The sequence below is a fragment of the Microcaecilia unicolor genome, unplaced genomic scaffold (assembly GCF_901765095.1).
Source record: "Microcaecilia unicolor unplaced genomic scaffold, aMicUni1.1, whole genome shotgun sequence".
NCBI lineage: Eukaryota > Metazoa > Chordata > Amphibia > Gymnophiona > Siphonopidae > Microcaecilia > Microcaecilia unicolor.
Window position 1 is genome coordinate 93,395 of NW_021963362.1, and position 18,366 is coordinate 111,760.

The window sequence follows — 18,366 nt, forward strand, 5'->3', positions numbered from 1 at the left end:
TCTACCGCTCCCCAATACCTCTCCACTGTTGTCTCTCCTTACGCCCCCCCCCCCCCTCGGGTACTCCGTTCTGTGAATAAATCTCTCTTGTCTGTCCCCTTCTCCTCTACTGCTAATTCCAGACTCCGTTCCTTTTATCTCGCTGCACCTCATACCTGGAATAGACTTCCCGAGCCTGTACATCTAGCCCCGTCTTTGGCCGTTTTCAAATCCAGGCTAAAAGCCCACCTCTTTAATGCTGCTTTTGACTCCTAACCACTACTCACTTGCCCTGTACCCTTTTATCCCCACCTCTTTAATTCCCTTACCTCTTAGTTGTTCTGTCTGCTTGCCTGTCCTATTTAGATTGTGAGCTCTTTGAGCAGGGATTGTCTTTTCATGTAAGGTGTACAGCGCTGCGTATGCCTTGTAGCGCTATAGAAGTGATAAGTAGTAGTAGTTATAGCTAGCCAGGCTGTAAGGTTAAAATCTGGGTGTTAAAATTCGAAGCAGCCTGGATTTTGCCAGGATTAATGCTGCAAGACTGCCAGAGAATATGGTAAAGGTGGTTAGCTTAGTGGGGTTTCTGTACGGCTTCCTAAAGGAAAAGTCCATAGACTATTATTCTCATTTTCTGAACTTTTTTGGGAGACTTGGGGTCCACTGGGTTCCTCCACATGCTAACCCTCATCTTTCTTCTGTCCATGAGCCTTGACTGGCCTTTTTGGTCACAAGAGCCAAGATTACATGGTGCCCTTATTGGGCAGAGCTCAAATATCTTGTTCTTTGTCTCCATCTGCTGGTTGATGGACAACACCCACAGGTTCTGTCTGATTGTACTAAAAGAGAAAAAATTAGCAGGTAAGTCTAATTTCCCCTTTTGAGCTATGGAAATCCTACTCTGTTAGATCTCTTTTGGACTTTGCAGATTTAAAGCTACTTGTGCATGTGTTGGTCCTGTGTACGAATAATTCTCCGAGGACAAGCAGGCTGCTTGTTCTCACTGATGGGTGACGTCCACGGCAGCCCCTCCAATCGGAACACTTTCTAGCAAAGTCCTTTGCTAGTCCTCGCGCGCCGATGCGCACCGCACATGCGCGGCCGTCTTCCCGCCCGAACCGGCTCGTGCCGGCCAGTCTTCTTTTGTCTGCGCTCGGTACGGTCGTGTTTCGCCGTTCGCGCCCCAAAAAGTTGACCTCGCGCGTCGTTCATCGACTTTGTTCTCTTAAAAAAAAAAAAAAAAGGAAAAGGTGTCGGGAGGAGGCCTTTTGGTTTTCTCCCTTCCCGTACTTCGAGTTTTTTGCCCCGGTAAGTTTCCTTTCGTCGTCGGGGTAGGCCCTATTTAGGCCTCGGTCGAAGTTTTTCTACCCCCTATTTTTGTGGTGCCATTTTCGCCATTTCGAGTTTTGATCTCGCCGGCGCGATTTTTCCGCCCATGACATCGAAGTCTTCCAGCGGCTTCAAGAAGTGCACCCAGTGCGCCCAGGTAATCTCGCTCACTGACAGGCATGCGTCGTGTCTTCAGTGTCTGGGGGCTGGGCACCGCCCTCAGGCCTGTAGTCTGTGTTCCCTCTTACAAAAGCGGACTCAGGTAGCGAGGTTAGCCCAGTGGAACATTTTCTTCTCGGGCTCTTCATCGGCACCGGGAGTATCGACTGCCTCGACGTCGTCGGCGCCCGGACCTTCATCCTCGCCCCCGATTGCATCGAGGCATCGGCCCTCTGCATCGGGGCGACATCGGAGGGCTGCGTCGGTGTCGGTGGTATCGAGACCTCCTCGTCTGCTGATGTCGTCGGACGGTGGTGCTTCGTCTGGAGTGCAGGTGAGGGCTGTCCATTCCCCTGCTGGTGGCGGTGAGCCTTCGGGTGGGTCTCCCCCTACCCTGAGGGCTCCTGCGGTACAGCCCCCCCGAGACCGACCCTCTTCGGCCTCGGGCCCGAGGAAGAGACGGCTGGATTCTACGTCCTCCTCGTCGGTGCCGGGAAGCTCCGGTGACGTGCTTCGTTCCAAAAAATCGAAGAAGCATCGTCACCGGTCCCCTTCCCGTGTCGGCACCGAGAGCTCTGGGTCGCCGAGGGAGTCGGCACCCAGTAAGCATCGGCACCGAGAGGACCGCTCGCCCTCTGTTCAAGAGGTGTCGATGCGCTCCCCTTTGGACAGCCCGGAACAGCCTCCACGCCCGGAACAGGTTCTGACATCGACTCCTGCATCGGCTTCCATGTCTTTTTCCACAGCCGCTCTGCACGAGAGCCTCCGGGCCGTTCTTCCAGAGATCCTGGGAGAGCTGTTGCGCCCTTCCCCTCCGGTACCGGGGGTGCTTGCGCCACCGGTACCGTCGAGCGAGGTGCCGGCTGGCCCCTTGCCCGGGGTGAGGTCTCCGACATCGGTGCCGCTTGCGGTACCGACTGCGGTAGCCTCCCAGGAAGGCTCCCCGACTACGTCGGCGGAGGGAGCTTCGCCGGTGCGGGCGAGGGAGTCTACCTCTCGACGCTCCCACCGTGGCCATGGTTCCACGGAGTCGAGTCGGGCACGGTTGCAGACACAGGTCCGTGAACTTGTGTCTGACACCGATGGTGAGGCCTCGTGGGAAGAGGAAGGAGACATCAGATATTTCTCTGACGAGGAGTCTGAGGGTCTTCCTTCCGATCCCACTCCCTCTCCTGAAAGACAGCTTTCTCCTCCCGAGAGTCTGTCTTTCGCTTCCTTTGTCCGGGAGATGTCTACGGCCATCCCCTTCCCGGTGGTTGTGGAGGACGAGCCCAGGACTGAAATGTTTGAGCTCCTGGACTATCCTTCTCCACCTAAGGAAGCGTCCACAGTACCCATGCACCATGTCCTCAAAAAGACATTGCTGGCGAACTGGACCAAGCCTTTAACTAATCCCCACATTCCCAAGAAGATTGAGTCCCAGTACCGGATCCATGGGGACTCAGAGCTGATGCGCACTCAGTTGCCTCATGACTCTGGAGTTGTGGATTTGGCCCTAAAGAAGGCCAAGAGTTCTAGAGAACATGCTTCGGCGCCCCCGGGCAAGGACTCTAGAACCTTGGACTCCTTTGGGAGGAAGGCCTACCATTCTTCTATGCTCGTGGCCAAGATTCCGTCCTACCAGCTCTACACGAGCATACACATGCGGAACAATGTGCGGCAGTACGCGGGCTTGGTGGACAAGCTCCCCCCTGAGCAAGCCAAGCCATTTCAGGAGGTGGTCAGGCAGCTGAAGGCGTGCAGAAAATTCCTGGCCAGAGGGGTGTATGACACCTTTGATGTTGCGTCCAGGGCCGCTGCTCAAGGTGTGGTGATGCGCAGGCTCTCATGGCTGCGTGCCTCCGACCTGGAGAATAGAATCCAGCAGCGGATTGCGGACTCGCCTTGCCGTGCGGATAATATTTTTGGAGAAAAAGTCGAGCAGGTGGTAGAGCAGCTCCACCAGCGGGACACCGCATTCGACAAGTTCTCCCGTCGGCAGCCTTCAGCCTCTACCTCTACAGGTAGAAGATTTTTCGGGGGAAGGAAGACTTGTTCCCTACTCTTCTGGCAAGCGTAGGTACAATCCTCCTTCTCGACAGCCTGCGGCCCAGGCTAAGCCCCAGCGCGCTCGCTCTCGTCAGCAGCGTGCGCCTCAGCAAGGCCCCTCGGCTCCCCAGCAAAAGCAAGGGACGAGCTTTTGACTGGCTCCAGCAGAGCATAGCCGACATCCAAGTGTCAGTGCCGGGCGACCTGCCAGTCGGAGGGAGGTTGAAAGCTTTTCACCAAAGGTGGCCTCTCATAACCTCCGATCAGTGGGTTCTCCAAATAGTCCGGCAAGGATACACCCTCAATTTGGCCTCAAAACCTCCAAATTGTCCACCGGGAGCTCAGTCTTACAGCTTCCAGCACAAGCAGGTACTTGCAGAGGAACTCTCCGCCCTTCTCAGCGCCAATGCGGTCGAGCCCGTGCCATCCGGGCAAGAAGGGCTGGGATTCTATTCCAGGTACTTCCTTGTGGAAAAGAAAACAGGGGGGATGCGTCCCATCCTAGACTTAAGGGCCCTGAACAAATATCTGGTCAAAGAAAAGTTCAGGATGCTTTCCCTGGGCACCCTTCTCCCCATGATTCAGGAAAACGATTGGCTATGCTCTCTGGACTTGAAGGACGCCTACACGCACATCCCGATACTGCCAGCTCACAGACAGTATCTGCAATTTCAGCTGGGCACACGTCACTTCCAGTACTGTGTGCTACCCTGTGGGCTCGCCTCTGCGCCCAGAGTGTTCACCAAGTGCTTGGCTGTAGTAGCAGCGGCACTTCGCAGACTGGGGATACACGTGTTCCCATATCTCGACGATTGGCTGGTGAAGAACACATCCGAGGCAGGAGCCCTGCAGTCCATGCAGATGACTATTCGCCTCCTGGAGCTACTGGGGTTTGTGATAAATTACCCAAAGTCCCATCTTCACCCAGTGCAGAAACTCGAATTCATAGGAGCTCTGCTGGATTCTCGGACGGCTCGCGCCTATCTCCCAGAGGCGAGAGCCAACAACTTGTTGTCCCTCGTCTCGCGGGTGCGAGCATCCCAGCAGATCACAGCTCGGCAGATGTTGAGATTGCTGGGCCACATGGCCTCCACAGTTCATGTGACTCCCATGGCCCGCCTTCACATGAGATCTGCTCAATGGACCCTAGCTTCCCAGTGGTTTCAGGCTGCTGGGGATCTAGAAGACGTGATCCACCTGTCCACGAGTTTTCTCGAATCCCTGTATTGGTGGACAATTTGGTCCAATTTGACTCTGGGACGTCCCTTCCAAATTCCTCAGCCACAAAAAGTGCTGACCACGGATGCGTCTCTCCTGGGATGGGGAGCTCATGTCGATGGGCTTCACACCCAAGGAAGCTGGTCCCTCCAGGAACGCGATCTGCAGATCAATCTTCTGGAGTTACGAGCGATCTGGAACGCTCTGAAGGCTTTCAGAGATCGGCTGTCCCACCAAATTATCCAAATTCAGACAGACAACCAGGTTGCCATGTACTACGTCAACAAGCAGGGGGGCACCGGATCTCGCCCCCTGTGTCAGGAAGCCGTCAGCATGTGGCTCTGGGCTCGCTGTCACGGCATGGTGCTCCAAGCCACATATCTGGCAGGCGTAAACAACAGTCTGGCCGACAGGTTGAGCAGGATTATGCAACCTCATGAGTGGTCGCTCAATTCCCGTGTAGTGCGACAGATCTTCCAGGTGTGGGGCACCCCCTTGGTAGATCTCTTCGCATCTCGAGCCAACCACAAAGTCCCTCAGTTCTGTTCCAGGCTTCAGGCCCACGGCAGACTGGCATCGGATGCCTTCCTCCTAGACTGGGGGGAGGGTCTGCTGTATGCTTATCCTCCCATACCTCTGGTGGGGAAGACTTTGTTGAAACTCAAGCAAGACCGAGGCACCATGATTCTGATTGCTCCTTTTTGGCCGCGTCAGATCTGGTTCCCTCTTCTTCTGGAGTTATCCTCTGAAGAACCGTGGACATTGGAGTGTTTTCCGACCCTCATCACACAGGACGAAGGGGCGCTTCTGCATCCCAACCTCCGGTCCCTGGCTCTCACGGCCTGGATGTTGAGAGCGTAGACTTTGCCTCTTTGGTCTGTCAGAGGGTGTCTCCCGCATCTTGCTTGCTTCCAGGAAAGATTCCACTAAGAGGAGTTACTTCTTTCTATGGAGGAGGTTTGCCGTCTGGTGTGACAGCAAGGCCCTAGATCCTCGTTCTTGTCCTACACAGACCCTGCTTGAATACCTTCTGCACTTGTCTGAGTCCGGTCTCAAGACCAACTCTGTAAGGGTTCACCTTAGTGCAATCAGTGCATACCATTACCGTGTGGAAGGTAAGCCGATCTCAGGACAGCCTTTAGTTGTTCGCTTCATGAGAGGTTTGCTTTTGTCAAAGCCCCCTGTCAAGCCTCCTACAGTGTCATGGGATCTCAATGTCGTTCTCACCCAGCTGATGAAACCTCCCTTTGAGCCACTGGATTCCTGCCATCTGAAGTACTTGACCTGGAAGGTCATTTTCTTGGTGGCAGTTACTTCAGCTCGTAGAGTCAGTGAGCTTCAGGCCCTGGTAGCCCAGGCCCCTTACACCAAATTTCATCATAACAGAGTAGTCCTCCGCACTCACCCTAAGTTCTTGCCAAAGGTTGTGTCGGAGTTTCATCTGAACCAGTCAATTGTCTTGCCAACATTCTTTCCCCGTCCTCATTCCTGCCCTGCTGAACGTCAGCTGCACACATTGGACTGCAAGAGAGCATTGGCCTTCTATCTGGAGCGGACACAGCCCAACAGACAGTCCGCCCAATTGTTTGTTTCTTTGATCCCAACAGGAGGGGAGTGGCTGTGGGAAAACGCACCATATCCAATTGGCTAGCAGATTGCATTTCCTTCACTTACGCCCAGGCTGGGCTGGCTCTTGAGGGTCATGTCACGGCTCATAATGTTAGAGCCATGGCAGCGTCGGTAGCCCACTTGAAGTCAGCCACTATTGAAGAGATTTGCAAAGCTGCGACGTGGTCATCTGTCCACACATTCACATCTCATTACTGCCTGCAGCAGGATACCCGACGCGACAGTCGGTTCGGGCAGTCAGTGCTTCAGAATCTGTTCGGGGTTTAGAATCCAACTCCACCCCCCTAGGCCCATGTTTGTTCTGTTCCAGGCTGCACTCTCAGTTAGTTGGTAAATTTTTTAGGTCAATCTCAGTTATGTCCTCGCCGTTGCGAGGCCCAATTGACCATGGTTGTTGTTTGAGTGAGCCTGGGGGCTAGGGATACCCCATCAGTGAGAACAAGCAGCCTGCTTGTCCTCGGAGAAAGCGAATGCTACATACCTGTAGAAGGTATTCTCCGAGGACAGCAGGCTGATTGTTCTCACAAACCCGCCTGCCTCCCTTTGGAGTTGTGTCTTCCCTTCTCTTTGTCTTGCTACATACGAGACTGGCCGGCACGAGCCGGTCGGGCGGGAAGACGGCCGCGCATGCGCGGTGTGCATCGGCGCGCGAGGACTAGCAAAGGACTTTGCTAGAAAGTGTTTCCGATTGGAGGGGCTGCCGTGGACGTCACCCATCAGTGAGAACAATCAGCCTGCTGTCCCTCGGAGAATACCGTCTACAGGTATGTAGCATTCGCTTTACTGTAATTGCCTTGTATAATAATCTCTCTTTATCCAGTTTGAAGCGCCTCTAGATCTTTCAGAACACAGCTGTAAAAAATTCTTCTTATGCTTGTTGTTATAGCCATGTTATACCTTAACTTACACACAATCATGGTTCCTGTCACACTGCGCGTTTAGTTTAAAATATTTCTGCTGGCTCATCATACTTTGCTGGTTATCCTCTTTATTTTAGTTCTCTTTTGTTGTCATGTATTCCTTCACAGTCATATTCTTCAGAACAAGGCTTTTTGATTATTCCTTCTCCTTTTTGGGTTACGCTTTGTGGCTTGTGAGAGTGCCATGGAATATCTGGACCGCTCTCTATGGAATTCTCTTCTTATTGCAGTCAGGGCAAGGGCCTCGATGAATACATTTAAGTACCAACTGAAGACCTTTTATTTTTTGGGGGGTTTTTTGTTTTTAAACTTTTGATTTGGGTGGCCATTTATTTAGACTAAGGGCTTGGTTTATCCATTTGAGTCAACTGGTATGTTTCCTTCCTTTCTCTCTTTTTGTTTTTGGATTTTATTTTTAAATATGTGTTCTTTTTATATATCTTCTTCTTTTGCACTTCTGTCAGGATTTTGTCTTATAAAGGCAATTTTATAACTTGCGTGCATAAATATACAGAATCCACTAAAGCACAAAAGAATGGGGTGTGGTGGAATCACAAATATTAATAAACATAAACTCAAAACAAAGTAATTCACTCCAAATTATAACAAAAAAAAGGAAGGAAAAGCCTCAAAGAGCTCCAAATACAAAGATTTATAGCGCTAATGTGATCAAAAACGATCTACTCTTCATCATTGGGGAAAAAAAACTTCCATTAAGACATATGTTTTATTTTCTTATTTTATATTTTTCAGTTTCAATGTCCATTTTTTTTTTTTTAAAACATCAAAGTGCAGCAATCAAAAAGGCATTTCTTATATTGCTCAAAAGCTCCACTATAATAGATAAGTGGAACTTCAATTCTACTGATTCAGACATCAAATGTACTTAACTTTGAGAAGCAAATGTAGAGCCAACTTCTTCAACCTTTTCTTAAACCCCCGCAGCAATGGTGGCTAGAGTTTCACTTAGCTGCTTCAAGTCCAAAATAACTGGACAATAAGTTTCTCACAGGTAAAGACAGCACTTCTGTTGCACCCGACTGTGAGGTGGTGCAATGTTTATGTGACTGCAGTTATGCCTGGTACATAAGTATTGCCATACTGGGAAAGACCAAAGGTTCATCAAGCCCAGCATGCCGTTTCCAACAGTGGCCAATCCAGGTTACAAATTCCTGCCAAGATCCCAAAAAAGTACAAAACATTATATACTGCTTATCCCAGAAATAGTGGATTTTCCCCAAGTCCATTTAATAATGGTCTATGGACTTTTCCTTTAGGAAGCCGTCCAAACCTTTTTAAAACTCCGCTAAGCTAACCGCCTTTACCACATTCTCTGGCAACGAATTCCAGAGTTTAATTGCATGTTAAGTGAAGAAACATTTTGTCCAATTCGTTTTAAATTTACTACATTGTAGCTTCATCGCATGCTCCCTAGTCCTAGTATTTTTGGAAAGCATAAACAGACGCTTCACATCTACCCATCCAACTCCACTCATTATTTTATAGACCTCTATTAAATCTCCCCTCAGCCGCCTTTTCTGCAAGCTGAAGAGCCCTAGCCGCTTTAGCCTTTCCTCATAGGGAAGTCGTCCCATCCCCTTTACCTTACTGAGCAGAAGGTTTCAACGTATCATCAACGACGACGCCTAGATCCCTTTCTTGGTCCGTGACTCCGTAACGTGGAACTTGCATGACATACCTACAATTCGGGTTCCTCTTTCCCACATGCATCACTTTGCACTTGCTCACATTAAACGTCATCTGCCATTTAGACTCCCAGTCTCGTAAGGTCCTCTTGTAATTTTTCACAATCCTCCCGCGATTGAATAACTTTGTGTCATCAGCAAATTTAATTACCTCACTAGTTACTCCCATCTCTAGGTCATTTATAAATATGTTAAAAAAGCGGTCCCAGCACAGATCCCTGTGGAACCCCACTAACTACCCTTCTCCATTGAGAATACTGACCATTTAACCCTACTTTCTGTTTTCTATCTTTTTAACCAGTTTTTAATCCACAATAGAACACTACCTCCTATCCCATGACTCTCCAATTTCCTCTGGAGTCTTTCATGAGGTACTTTGTCAAACGCCTTTGAAATCCAGATACACAACATCGACCGGCTCACCTTTATCCCCATGCTTGTTCACTCCTTCAAAGAAATGTAGTAGATTGGTGAGGCAAGATTCCTTTCACTAAATCCATGTTGACTCTCATTAATCCATGCTTTTTGAATATGCTCTATAATTTGTTCTTAATAATACTCTACCATTTGCTCGACACCTACGTCAGACTCACCGGTCTATAATTTCCTGGACCTCCTCTGGAGCCCTTTTTTAAAAATCGGCATTACATTGGCCACCGTCCAATCTTCCGGTACCATGCTCGATTTTAAGGATAAATTACTATTATTAACACTAGCTCCGCAAGCTCATTTTTCAGTTCTATCAGTACTCTGGGATGAATAGAGATAAAAGACTAAGGCTACATGCATATGAGAGAGTATTTTATTTGCTTATCAAGTACAGATACAATTAATAGTTTCTCATGAAGAATCAGTACAGTTACCTAAAGAGATATTCACTGTCTGCATCTCTGAAATACCATTCTAATTCTGCTGCTTATATCGTTTCAGACAATGATTTACAAGACTTTTTCTGCAAACTATCCTTCTCACAGATCTCACCATCTGCTTTCCTAAACCTAAAGCACCTTCTTCTTTTTTGTTTACACTAGTTTCTTTCCCAAGACCTGCTTGCCTGTAAGGGTATCATAATAGACCATAAATTCCAGAGTCCTACATGCTTGTCAATCTCTGATAGATTCCAAAGTCATACAGACTTATCAATCTCTGGCCTTTTAACCCATTCCATAGTGCATGACTGTGCTCATAATTCTACAATTTGCATACAATTGTTATTGGCTTACGCTATGCTAAGTGATGCAAGAGCAGCGCAAAAGTGTCACCCTTGAAAGTGTTCCTGATGTGAGAAGCATACACTGAATGATAGAACACATACCATAAAATATTTAAACTCACTAGTTTATATTTGTTTTAGTATTAGTTGGATGGGTATTATGAAACATTTTTTTAAATAAAAATATTTTTTAAAAACTGTCAGTTTATTAATAGTTACTTCTCATCAGAGTCTGACCTGCAGCTTTTCTTTAGAATTGTACAGTGAAATATCTCAATTGAAAAGGTCGCTGCAGCTCCTTGAAACAGAGAAGTCTGTACTGCAGGAGGAGCTAGCAAAGAGTGAGGAAACAAGCAGGAGAGACTGGCTGCAAAATAGACTATCACTGGAAAAGGAGGTGAGTGGCACTTGAATGTGTACTCTTGCACCTATTCACAACACTGAGGGCACTCTGGTGGCAGTAAAGCTACTGGTCAGATCAGAATGTGGTGCTAGATGAGGATACCTTAGTATGTCTAAATGTACTGCAGTCTAATGTAATTGTAGCATAGAGTACATTCAGGGTTATAAGTAGTGGTGTGTCTGGAGTACAAGATATATTTAATAGTAACATTGTTTCTGAGGGGGAGATTTTTTAAATAACAGCACAGATCTGCTCTGTCTCTTGCTGGCACTTTAGTGCCACTTGTAATACTATCTGAGCCATTCTGCTATATCTTACTAATAGGAGTTTTTCTGTCCCAAAGGTGACCAAGCTGAGACTGATGTACCTGGATGCAGAAGATTCAAAGTCTGAAATTATTTCAAGAACCACAAGAAATGTAAGGAAGGGGATGGTTGCACACTCAAAATATTGCCAGCAAGGCCTATGTAGCCTTTACTCAAATAATTTTGTCTGGCAGAGTAACTGAAATGGACAGATCTGGTGGTGGGTAGCTTTACTACTTTCTATCTGCATAGGTGCTTCCAGGCAGGTGGGAGAAGATTTAATAAACATCCAGATACAAATGAGATGAGATTATGCACCTTTCCCCAAGTGAGAAGTACATATAAACTGGGGTACAACATTCAGTCTGAAGGATATGCCTGCTGGCCTTAAATGGAAGGAACATGCAATTATCCACCTTCTATTGTCTCCTGCCTAATTGTGCTTAAGCAGAATTCTCCATAGACAAACAGGATATACATCAGCCTGACAAGCCAGGTCAGACCACTTTCCCAAAACCCGAGGGAGTCTAGAAAACTCTCTGGGCATGTGCAAGTGTGAAAAACAAAGTAACAAGCAATGTCATTTAACTATAGATGGAGATCTTGGAGACGCTCCAGTATGACATGACTATGCAGTTGGCAGCGTCCCGCTGGAACTTGCTGCCACTTAGGAGGCAAAAGTTGGGAAGGAAGTGCTGCTGGGGAAGGGTCTTCACCATCCCAGAAAAAGCAAAGCTGAAATCACCTCTATCCTGTTGGTGGATCTAAAAGACCACTTCTGAGCCTGGAACACTAGGCCAAAAGGGAAAGTCCAGCAGTACTTGACTTGCTCCTCATATAATTTTGTGGTTACATCCTTGAGTTCCCTATGGCGTTTTAGCATTACTGGGGAGAGATCGGAAAAAATCTCAATAGGAAATGTGTCCCAGTTAAAGTTATGCACGCTGCCCTATAAACAAGTCTCTTTGGGTAAAGTGGTTGAGATTCATTCTTTGGCTGAAGTGGAGATGGATCCAAGGATAGGCCTGGTGAACAACTTTGGCAAGGAGAACTGGATGGACTTGATTTAAATCTGAATCCTAGCTGAAGCCTGAGTGCAGCTGTGGTACAGAGTTGTTCTGTCTGACTACAATGACTGGGAACTTGAAGAAATCAAGTCCTTTTTCTTTTTTTAGAAGTCTTTATGAGTACTAGTAAAAAGCCCCGTTTCTGATGCAAATGAACGGGGGCTAGCAAGGTTTTCTTCTGTGTGCATGTGGGAGTGTGTGTGTCCCTGCCCTCCCCCCTCGGAGTCGAGTCCTTCAGTGTTAAGTTCCTGCTGTGCTGTGTTTGTGTTACAGAGATAGTGAGGGCTTCTGCCCTCTCTCCCCTCCCCCCTCTGAGTCCTTCACTGTTACAGAGAGAGCGATTTGATTTCGTGCTTTGCTGTGTTTTCCTTCACTGTTTGTGTTACAGAGAGAGCGAGGGCGGGGCAGACACTCATGGGGAAACCGGATATCTCTCCCCCTTCACACTTCCGGCTGGAGGCTTCATTTAGAACGTTGGTGGTGCCTTTTATATATAGAGATTGGATTTTCCCCACTGCTGAAGCCATTGTGCCAAAGATGACTCCTCCTCTAGATCTGATGGGGGCATAGGCAGCATAGGAGAGAGCACACTCTACAGAAAAGCTCAAGTGGGAGAAGCAAAAGCCCTTGCAGCCATTGCCAACAGCACCTATTCAACTAATGTTATCAATAGTTCAAAATGAATCAGTCCATCACTGCCGAGCTTCAAAGTCTCCATCTCAACCCCATCCCCATTACAGAATTGTGGAGAGAATGGGGTTGAGATGCAGACTTTGACGCTCACAGAGGAGGCAGTGATAGACTGATTCGTTTGGACTATTGATAACATTAGTTGACTAGGTGCTGTTGGCAATGGCTGCTAGGGCTTTTGCTTCTCCACTTGAGCTTTTCTGTAGAGTGTGCTCTCTCCTATGCTGCCTATGCCCCATCAGAGCTAGAGGAGGCGTCATCTTTGGCACAATGGCTTCAGCAGTGGGGAAATCCACCTTTGGGTTTGCTGATGCAGTGGAAGCAGAGTTGTTACAGAGTGTTACAGAGATAGTGAGGGCTTCTGCCCTCTCTCCCCTCCCCCTCTGAGTCCTTCACTGTTACAGAGAGAGCGATTTGATTTCGTGCTTTGCTGTGTTTTCCTTCACTGTTTGTGTTACAGAGAGAGCGAGGGCGGGGCAGACACTGTAACAGTGTTGTGGGAGAACATTCCCTGCCAAAGAGGAGGAGTGCTTGTCTGAAGAGTAGGTTTTCTCAGTTTTACCAGATGCCTTCTGATTTGGACCCCTCAGTGATTTTGTGTGCTGCTTACCTTTTCTATGCATCATTTGTAGGTGTCTGTCAGATTGAACTCAATTTTGACAAATGATTGATGCAACTTAAATTAGTGATGGACAGAAGTTCAAACCTTGCCCAGAAGCATGGATGAAAAATTACTAATGGCAACTCTGACAGGAGTGCAGGAATGCCTATACAGGCTCAATATGTTTTCTAAGCTCTGAGAAGCTAAACCCAACTCAGGTCTGTCTTTGCTGTCCATGGAGAACCACCGTACCTCACTTGGGATCATCATCTACCAATGGATGGAACACAACATTATAGTTGGTTACTCTTACTTTGTACAATAATAACATAACAAGATCATTGAGGCAGCAATTTTTATATCAAATAAGGCATGAACCTACATATGCATGTCATCACTCTTAAGTGCTTTTGAAGAACAATCCATATAGATCTCCTGAATGAAAAATTAACTATAAAAAAAAAAGATGGCAAGTCAGTGACTAAAGAAGTTCATTATTCATTGAAACTCATTTTCATTTGATCTACCAGAAGGAGAAATTCTCATATCTGTCAAGCTAGCTCTTCTCCACCAGATGCCTTGTCTTTTAGAATGACTCCAACAATTTCAGGTTAAGAACTAGACCTAATTATCTTCAACCTACCACAGCACCAACACCCAAGTTACTTATATACATTTGGGATACCAACCACCTTTGCACCCTAGCTTAGGAATCCCATATGTGGTTGATTCTATCCTGCTTGCCCATAGATAAGGTAAGATTGTTTACCTGTTATGTTGGGTTTCCTTGGACAGCAGGCTAAATGAGGCACACAGTCTCCCCGCCTCCCCCTATAGCTGATTGTTGGGAGGGTGGACATGAACCTGTGTTAAGTAAGCAACCTTGCAGTGTGCCCAAAAATGGAGGCTATACCAAGTGACTGCATGAAAGCAGTATTCATGTGAGAATGCCTCCCTGCAATCACTGTTAAATATGTCATCGCTGTGAGAACATATGACCTAATTAATATGCTTTGAACTCTGATTAAGGAGCAGTTGTATAAATCAAAGGGCTTATTTCTGCAGTTTTGCTTCTGAAGGAAAAAAATTCTCAGGATGTCAGATTTGCTATTTGCTTTTCCCTCACCCCAGCTACCTCCAAGCTTATGTTTGTGGATGATGTACCTGAAGTAGAGTTCAGTTTGTACTCTTATTTTACAGACAGAAACCTTAGAAGTGAATCTTTTTCGTTCTGAGAAGGAGGTGAAGAAACTAGATGATCTCTTGCAGCAAATTCGAAAGGTGAATTATAAGGCCATCAAGAGAGATGCCTGCAGAGACTGTGGTAGATTTTCCAGGAATCAGGTTCATAACTTTCTCCTTTTTCCAGGCTTTCTTGTCAGTTCCTGAAGTGGTGGCCAATTGCCAGGAGCTGAAGGAAGTGATGGACTTTCTTGGTTGGTGGGAAGAGAAGCATTGGAAAGGAGCCAGCGCATAACTTATAACATACCTCTTTACATATGATGCACTGAGTGATACCCTGTCTGCCGCTTGTTTCCAGATAATATCTAATTCACAGATGTCTAAAGAAAGTCACCTACTATGCCTAAGATAATATGAATTGACACAGGCATATGGCTAGAATAGTACATCACTCAAATTATGGTTTGAGTGTAAAAAAATTATTTTGTAAAATTTAAATAAATTTATTTTGTAACTTGCAAACTGGTGTGGTTTAATAAAGCCTCTTCTCTGATTAGTTATGACCTCCAGAGCAGCATCCTTTGAACATCATCAGACTAGTCCTTTGTTTGGACTAGTCTGATGATGGAAAAGGGATGTATGTAGCTAGGATGATTCCATCCTGATCTCTCTGCATTTGCTTGTCTGTACAAATCTTTCAAACTCGATGTCAATTCATTACCTTTTATATACCACAACTGAAGCTGCACCAAAGTAGGGAGCTAGAACAGACTTGTGAAGACGGTTTTCAATCCAATATCTTGCAGCTCCTTTTATCTATTCAAGTGCTTTTTCATCTCAAATTCATTTATGATGCTGATGACTCGGGTGGTGGCAATACTGGCCAGGAGATTGGTGTGGTTGTGGGCTTTAGGCCTGCAGCAAGATCTGTATGGCCACCTCACTGATGCCCCCTACATGGGAGGTGTTGCTTTGGAAACATATCTCTAGACCCAGGGAAGGGAAGGGGTGAGCCAGGGACAAGTTCTTGTGTGGTGTAAGTGGAGCTTCTGCTTGAGATGGGGTTACTCGGTTGACTTTGGAGAGAACACACAGAGGCATATTTTCAAAACACTTTGGGAGGCTAAGTTCCATAGGTTTCTATGGAACTTTGGGAGGCTAAGTGCTTTGAAAATGAGCTTGATAGTGAACCTATGGCTTCAGCGCTTGGGGGAGGGCGACAGGCAGCTTGTTAGAAATGCCCATCACTCAGGAACAACTGGTTGGGAGAGAGGGAGAAAGGATACAAAAGTAAAGGATGGCAATTGGGGTAATGAGATAAAGAGCCCCCCCCCCCCCACACACACACATACCTGCTATATGTTACCTACCCCTTGCCCTCCCTCTCAAACATAGCAGGCAAACTCTGTGATGTAGCTATGACTATCCATATAGTGATTGATTTTGCTTGATCGTATACAGCACATCGTATCTTTTTACATGATCTCAGCAGGTCTTCAGGACCTTCAATTTGGAAAGACAAGATCGTTGTGGCACCCTTTAGCTGTGCCTTCCAGAGGGAAGGGACCAACACAGTGAAAGTGGACTTACAGGTCTTAATGTTAGCGTGGGATCACACCGTGTACAAAAGTCTATGGTTTCTGTGCAGGGGTAGTAGCACGATCGCAACCTGCTACAGCTCTCCTCGGGAAATCTCCAGCTTCTGTATCCTTGGGCAGCTACAGCTTGGCAAATTCTCTTCGGATGCTGTTATGGTCGTCGTCCGTTGAAGCCCCTTGCGTTACCAGCATTAATAATTATGAGATGACGCTCAATAGAAGGAATTGACTCGTGACATCACACCGCCCTTGAGGGTGCTTGAGAGGAAATATATTCATGACGTCATAGCCCAACCCTCCGCACTGGGCTTTGAGAGTCACGTCGCTCTGCGGCAGTCAGTCGGAGGTTTGGGGACGACGCGAGCGACAGAGGCTAAGGGCAGCTTGTCCAAAATAAGGTGAGACGAGACAGATCTGGGAGAAGTGGAGCCTTGGGGGGGGGGGGGGGGGGGCTTCTTGCTTCCCTCCAGCAGCATGCAGGGGAGATGCGAAGCCTCGTCCTAACTTCTCGTATTGTAAGATGGAGTTGGGGCAGCAGAAGGGAGGATCGTGGGGGATTAGCAGAATCTTTTAGTGTTAGCTCTCCCTCCCTCCATCCCACCCTTCTCGTTACCGACCTGTCCTTTCCCTTTCATGCGTTCTGCTCGCCCCCTTCTCTTAGCCATTCGCCCTCACCCTTCTTTTCTCGGTGCTCCTTTTCCTTCCCGTTTTTAGCCCAGGATCCATCCTCTCACCTTCTTTATCCTTTGTTCTTCTCCCCTCACCTGCCCATCTTCCCTTACTTTTCAGTTCCCATCTGTCCATTTTGCACCACTTTTTCATTCTACTCTATATTCATTCCTTACCTTTTTGGAAGGTTCAAAGGTTTATTTCCGAGGGAATTTATTTGACCGATTTGTAAAAGGTGCCTATTTCTGTGTTCTTCCCCTTACTCTACAAGGGACTCTTCAGGGCTCTGCTTCTATGATATCTATCGGTGTAGTTGCCATGCTTTGGGGAGAGGGGGAGGAGGCGCAAGGGATAGGGTGGTCATATTAGCCGTGGGGGGATGGGAGCAAGTTCAGTACCAGCATTTGGATCACATACCAATCTGAACCAGTCCCAGAGCAACAACTGAAGAGTTTACTGTGATAGGGAATAGGGAACATTAATTAGAAAAATAGAGGAAATGTTGCTCAGACAATTTCAGGGTCAAGTTCTTTTCTATCGCAAAGTACAGCCTGGAAGAGAAATACTGGGAACACAATCTGAAGTAGGAAAATTTATCTTAGGTTCTATCATACACTTCCAGAGATAGCTCTAATTAGCATATTAGAGGAAACTGAGGGGATAATATGGGTTTTTATGTGTTGCCATCATTTTACAGTAAAAACAAGAGGATTCCTGATGAGCCAAATCCTCTTTCTGAAATGCAACAGAAAAAATGTATATTTTCATGATACCTATTACAGACATGTGTCTCTGGCATTTGGAGAACACTGGAGCCATCTTTGGTGGCCTTTCTCAGTATATGAAAACAGCTACAGTGTTCATCTTGGGTCCTGTGGTTTTGTTACCCACAAAAAGTAACTTGTGGATTTATAATGGTGCATGCATAAATTTTGCCATTTTTAGTGCAGACGGAAAGATTGGATATGTTACGAACATAACAGGAGCAGTTTGAAGTTTGCCTTCCTCCATCTGCGCAGGCTGTCAAGGCTGCAGAGAGAAGGTCATTCAGGGAAGAATGTTCTGGAATTGCTCTAACCTATGCACTTGTGACACATAGATGGAAGGGCTGTGGTTAAATTTTTATTCCTTCCTGAGATAGGGTTAATTATAAAAGGCTCAAGTTGCTAAATGGCAAAAGAATTAATTGTTTTCTTATTCAGCTTTAACTGGCAAAGGCTGAAAAGAAGAAAGATCATACCAGTAAGGGGGAGTCTAATTGTGCTTCAGCTGATGTGATAGGAATGACTGAGCTGCCTGCAACCCTGCAAGAGTTACCTCTTAAACCTTCTTCCACTGGGGGAGTCTTGGTGAGGGGCTTCCGGTACTCACCACTAATAACCTTATTAGAATGAGGACATGATGCAGCTCACTGTAGCTGCTTCCAAATTTCAGGAATCAAATTCAGATCTCTCACTTGATTGTGTCTCAAGTACCTACGTGGTCTAAAATCCTCCTGACGTTTTAACGTGTACCAAGCATTTTCAGCTACTTCTCCACAATACCTAACAGTGCCTCTCACTGGGAGAGGCTGGGACTACAGAAACTGTGGGATCCCTAGTCTGCGTTCTTGCACCATTCCCTGCAGTGCCTCCTGCTTGGAGAGCCTGGGACTGAACATATTCACATAT

General features: G+C 47.0%; 1 protein-coding gene across 1 annotated transcript in view; it reads left to right on the forward strand.

Moving 5' to 3' along the window:
• Positions 1-14,836, forward strand: part of LOC115459251 (sperm-associated antigen 5-like) — a gene marked incomplete at its 5' end in the record, with an annotated part of 101,832 nt that extends 86,996 nt beyond the window's left edge. The window contains 4 exons of the mRNA XM_030189108.1: positions 10,411-10,578; positions 10,928-11,002; positions 14,448-14,528; positions 14,617-14,836. Of these exons, the coding sequence (XP_030044968.1) occupies positions 10,411-10,578; positions 10,928-11,002; positions 14,448-14,528; positions 14,617-14,724 (432 nt within the window). The remainder of the gene's footprint in view (positions 1-10,410; positions 10,579-10,927; positions 11,003-14,447; positions 14,529-14,616) is intronic.
• Positions 14,837-18,366: the final 3,530 nt, after the last annotated feature.